Source organism: Neltuma alba, unplaced genomic scaffold, assembly GCF_004799145.2.
Source record: "Neltuma alba isolate B1F8T4 unplaced genomic scaffold, ASM479914v2 tig00002165_pilon, whole genome shotgun sequence".
NCBI classification, from domain to species: Eukaryota; Viridiplantae; Streptophyta; class Magnoliopsida; order Fabales; family Fabaceae; genus Neltuma; species Neltuma alba.
The window spans coordinates 658,101-664,100 of record NW_021632765.1 but is presented as its reverse complement, the minus strand read 5'-3'; the positions used below and the strand labels follow the sequence as shown (position 1 = coordinate 664,100).

At 34.3% G+C, this 6,000-nt stretch overlaps 1 protein-coding gene across 1 annotated transcript; it reads right to left on the bottom strand.

Annotated features, from left to right (window-relative positions):
- Window positions 1-313: 313 nt before the first annotated feature.
- Window positions 314-3,943, bottom strand: LOC114718546 (uncharacterized). The gene is made up of 7 exons (XM_028903903.1): window positions 3,621-3,943; window positions 2,656-2,909; window positions 2,550-2,551; window positions 2,084-2,341; window positions 1,749-1,967; window positions 1,524-1,666; window positions 314-851 (listed from the first exon to the last, which is right to left on the bottom strand). Exons 1-7 carry the CDS (start codon window positions 3,909-3,911, stop codon window positions 552-554), a joined length of 1,467 nt encoding a protein of 488 aa, XP_028759736.1. The 5' UTR covers window positions 3,912-3,943; the 3' UTR covers window positions 314-551.
- Between the last annotated feature and the right edge of the window lie 2,057 nt (window positions 3,944-6,000).

Here is a 6,000-nt window from a genome sequence, read left to right as displayed (position 1 = left end):
ATCAATTAGTTCGTGATGGATTGATGCGGAATTTGACTGAATGAATCTGCTGGTTAGAACAGTTAGTGATAATTAAACATTGTTGACACAAGCTAAGGCTAAACAAGATAGGCCCTTAATTTAATTAGAATTTTTAGCCACACATTAGATGAATTCAGTGATTCCAGATAACCAAACCAAATTCATTGTTATACAATACAAAACAATCACTGCTGCGAAGCAGAACAAATAAATAATAGTAAAAGACAACCTGTCTACGCCAACCATCTTATCCATATTCTATAGCTGGGGGGTCAGTTAGTTGAGAATTAAATTGAACATAATTCTGCTAGCGATTTTTGCTTTGGAAAAACATTGAAGAAACTTCAAGCTTAAGTTTTGTCCTATATGAAGTTCAGATATCATGCAGATATTGGAACCATTCGTTCCTGGATTTTACAACATTTTTCCTATTCAAATGTAAGACATCAAAATCTTCCTGAGAAGGTTCCTACTTTAACAAATATGTACATATTTTAAAGTGTGACCAGGACAAGTTGTTCTATTCTGTCTCACTGCTTCCTGCCCGAGACAGTTTTCTTTACAGCTCCGACTGAAACTAAGAACTGGTCTAAAGATGATAAGGTCCTCATGTCATCTGGAGGAAAATAGCTAGCAGCTTTTCCCATGATCGATGAGAATATGAAAGAGAGCGAAAGCTCACTAACAAATCGCTCGCCCAGAAGCTCATCCAGAAATGCGAATGCTGCCCGGAAATCAGAGCTACTCGCATTTATTGGAGCAGCAAAATGGGCAGGGATTATTCTCTTGAACCTCCAATCCCGAGAAATGCTATAAACCCAGTCACTTACCTACATGGAAAATTCATATTTCATAATCAGATCACCAAACTGAGACTCAAGAAAGTAACTACTATTGATCCAGTTTCACAAACAAATGCAACCTTCCAATTATTTGGTGTCAGGATTTTTACTGTCAAAACAGGCCACAGGCCTGTAAGCCAGCTTGTGTAATCTGTCCCTTGGATGGGTTTGGGCAACTTTCAGGCCCGATTTAATGGATGAAGCATAAATTTTTGGATATAAGTAACCACGACCAATGTAAATGTAGAGTAAAGCAATGCAGATAAGAATAGTTGCTTGGTGATAAATTAACAATCAACATCTGCTTGGTCAAAATCTCAGAACATAAAAGAAATGAGGGGAAATTATACATAGTTCCGGCTAAAAAAATTAAATACAAACAGTTTCCTAAAATTTCATTGAATACTAATAGGTCCTAAGTTAAACTTTCGTATTTTTAAGTCTTCATTTACTAGTCAAATTTACAAATTAATGGTTACAATTCAAACTCTCATATTTACAAGTCAAGTTGTGTCATTTACAAGCCAAACTTATAAATATTCAGTTCCTTGTGACCTATCACAATTAAATGAAATCCGGGAGACCTATCTGTATTTAATTTCTTTAACTGGGTCTTATGGGTAATTTTCCCAAGAAATTATGCAACATAAACAGGATTACCTTTTCCGGAACTTTGCTGAATACCAGTGTCTTCACAATAGGCGAAACAATCAACTTCTGTGACATCTGTTCAAAGCTAGCATTTGGCTCTAAGAGATTCGATGGACCAAGAAACAAGATTTGTAGAACCATTCTTTCCCATCCTACATAACATTGTATAGAACAATGAAGCTAAATTTGACCACAAATGATTTGTGACTGAACTTCAGAAATAAAAAAATAAACCTTTTTGACGGTTCCTTTTGTTGTCAATAACTGGTTCGTCAGGAACTTCCTTTCCTTTACTAAGAATTTTTACTGCCAAACCATTTTTTGCGGATGCCAACAGCGATTCTTTGCTTATACACTCTGGTGGCTGTCTGGGGACAAAAATAACAGCATCCGTCACCAATAGCGTTCTTGAACGCTTATGGTAGAAAGCTACCTCCACATACGGACCAATTCCTGATATAATTTACAAGCAAATGAGATCTTTCTATGTGGAATCCTGGAGATGAAGTATAATGATATACTGTATTTTTTTTTCTTTTTCTCGTAACAGGATATGCTGCGATTATTACCAACTTCTGGGGAGCTTAGAATTTTGTGCTCTATTTCATCAGCCCAGGGGGTAGATGAATCGTCATCTTTCAATGTCTTAGAACGAAAAATCCCAAAAAATTCAAGTGGCAAGTTCAATGGCCAACTCCATTGCCTTGGTGCCACCCACACTTGAGCACGTGGAAACTTTCTAGAAAATGGACCAACAAATATTTTATGCTCATAAGCAAAAGTAGGGAGAACAATATATTCCACGGGAGCCCCCAACTCTTTAGAAGCTGCCAGAAATAAAACATTCAAGTGTTATTAATCATTTTATTAATTATTCATTTTTAGTCAATAAGAACACTCAGATTACAGATCTCTCCCTGCAGTAAAAGTTATTAATCATTTCATTAAAGGTCAGTCAGATTACACTTATTCCACTATGTGTTTTGGGCTGTAAAAAAGATCAGCACTAAATATATGAGAAAATATGGAATCAGCCCCTGAAGCCCATCGTACCAAGTTAGTTCCAGTTCCAAATTAAACGATACTCCAAGGTCCACACAAAAGTGAACTTCAATATATAGGGGGACATCTTCCGCTTTACAGAAAAATGAAGAGCAGAATTGGCATGTACATGCATTTGCAGTCGCAAAAGCTATTATACGTTTTCATATCCAAAGTAAGGAGAGCTGGTGAAGAAAATGAAACCTTAATACATTCATCAGTTGGAGCAATCGGTGCATGCACCCATAAGCCTCCAGATTTGAGTTTGATAACAGTCATCCTAATGTTTGTTGAAACACTGCTGAAGCCCAAGGCTTGCTCTTGTTCAAACAGCCATATGCATCCCTTCACGGCCTAAAACAAGATAGCAATAAAAGGAAGCATAAGTAGTTTTAAAACAGAATTTCTAGCTAACATATAGTACGTGTGGTATGAATGAACTACTACTTCTGGTCTTTAATATAAGAGCTGGTTGACTAATTTAACTAAATTAAGAAAATTAGTTGAGTTAGCTATTTGTAATGAATAAGTGTTGTATTTCTTAAAATATCCTTACTAATTAAATACATTAGCTAGAACTACTATTGTTATAAGGACTATCTTGAAGAAAAAATAGATAAATATGAAAGACAAAATAGATTTTGGTTTTATATTCAGGATCAAAATAAAAATCAAACGAGTTATTATATTAAGCATTGGAGGTAGTATATTATTATTGGCTTTACAATACACATGCCATGCAAAAACACAACAGGTTCGCAACATTTAAAATGTATTTCTAGTTGAATATTCAGAACCAAACAATTTCTTTTTTTTTGGGGGGGGGGGGGGGAGGGGGAGGGGAGGAGTTGCCGTTCATTACAGTCAAGAAAACATAAGATTCAAGAGTGAGCTTCAGTACACTATAAAATGTTAGCTGTTACGAATAAAACTAGTGTCACCCCCATGCGATTGAATAAGAATAATCATAGATACACATAAGTAATCCAATTCAACATACAGATGCCCAGAGAATATGAAATGAAAGAGATCACAAATTCACCAGTACAATGAAGATTAGCTTACCTCCGTCCTTATAGTGCGCCTATTGAGGAAAGGACCCAAAGGGAAAGGAAACCCAGTGAAATTGAAGTAAAATCTGCCACTTGGGTTTCCGCTATTTTGTGTTGTGACGGCGGTGCTGGTGCCAGCTGAAGCCACAATCAAATTTGTGAAATTCCTTCGGTGTTGTGTTGGTTTTAGATGTAAACAAAGACCCTTCGAAGAACCACCAAGGAAATTCGAACTTGATTCATTGAAATAAATGGGATTCTGCAAAACTGAAGATTTAGGAGAAGCAATGGCAATGGCTACCATCTTCCCGAGGCCAGCAATTTCGTCGCCAGAAAGTATGGTTCAGGGTGCATGGACGAAGGATCCAAATGGGAGACATTGCCGGTTATACTTGTGACACGTGGACCTCGTTTTGGACTTGGATTGTCCTACATGGATCTTGCGGGAGCCTTAGATTAATTGCGGAGGCGAAGAGAACGAACAGAGAAGGAGAGAAATTTCTAGAACAACACCCCCTTTGTCATTATTTTTAATTTTTAGTCTTAGAAGGTATTTAGATAAAAATTAATAATTTTAAAAATATTTTTACATCATACAAAATAAAAATATAGAGGAATCTGTTTCGTTTTCCAATTAATATCTTTGGATTGACTTTCATTTGAAAAAGATGTGGATTACACGAGACTAGGCCTCAAGCTCACTTGCTATCATCATATCCAAGTTACTCGAATTTAACGGCTAAGGAAAATAATACCAGTTACCGAATTTCATTTACAATAAAAATAAAATTAAGGTCAGATTACTTAAGTTGATAAAATTTAGTCCTGATTAGCATAAATTCGGTATAGGATTGTATGTACAAATAAATTTTATAAACTCAAGTAATCTAATGATCTTCATGATATTTTTTTTTAAAGTAATAGAAACATGAAGGAAAGATAATTAAAAAAAATCACTTATTCAGTAAATAATTTAAAATAGAATGAGCTTCATCTAGTCAAATATAAATTGATGAAATAAAAAAAAACTTATTGGTGTAAAATAAAATAACCTTAAAACTAATAGAAATATGAAGGAAGGGAATAAAAACGAGAGAAATAACTACACCATATTCTTCAACACCCCAACATAAATAAGATATCTTAGTCATAGACACAGCCATCCATGTCAAATGCCTCGTCCGTATTAAATAATAAAATAGTAAATAATAAAGTAGGGTCACCTCCGATCTTAATTATAAGAACTAGTTGACTAATTTGAGGGGATTAAAAAAACAAGTTAAGTTAGTTATTTGTAATAAATAGGTGTTATCTTTCCTAAAATATCCTTACTAATCAAGTGTGTTGGCTAGAACTATCATTATTAGAAGAGCTGTCTTAGGGTGTGTTTGGTATGAGGGATTTGGGAGGGAGGGAGGGAGGGGAGGGAAGGGGAGGGATTTTAATCATTTTCCCTTATTTGGCAACACACAAATTTTAGGAGGGGATGGAAAATTTTTTAAAATTTCCCCTCCCCTCCCCTCCTCAACCTCCCCTCCAAAATTGAGAGGATTTGGAGGGAAAGGGCAATATTTTGTCATATTATGATTATTATGCCTATATTTTGTCATATTATGACCATTATGTCTATATTTTGTCATATTGTAACCATTATGCCCACGCCTTAAATAAAATAAGAGCAAAATTGTCCATATTAAAATATTTTTCCCTCCCCTCCCCTCTTTTTTTATAAATCCAAACAAGATAATATTAAAATCCTTCCACTTCCCTTCCCTCCCCTTCCCTCCATTAAAATCCCTCCCCTCCCATTCCTCTCATTGAGCCAAACATACCCTTAGAAAAAATGCATAAATATTAGAGAAAAAGTATATTGAGATCTTATATTTAGAATCAAAATAAAAGTTAAACGGTGTCTTATATTAAAGACCGGAGGTAGTAATAATTTATGAATGCTTATATCAAATGAAAAATAAAGCACATGAGTAGTAAAATAATGAAAATTACTTGAGAAACTTACATGATAAATTGGGGCTACTCTCGAACAAAACGGTTGAAAGAAGCTTATCGGGAAAAATATTAAACTTCTTGCTCCATTTCCCTCCAAAAAGATAATTATTATTTCATCCTCAATATAAAAGCTAATTAGACATTTAATATAATTCTAAATATAATCGTTTTAATACACTGTCTATTATATTTGTTCATTCCCTAAAATAGGCTCATAGTGATTACACATGTTAAATGATTTTCATTTTTCTATTAAAAAACAATTTTCATTCTAATGCACATGATTAATATAAAGATATTTTAGAAAAAATAAACTCATGTATTATAAATAATAAACTTAACTAATTTTAACCCTTGTATTAAGAATAGAAGATACTAGTAAGTTG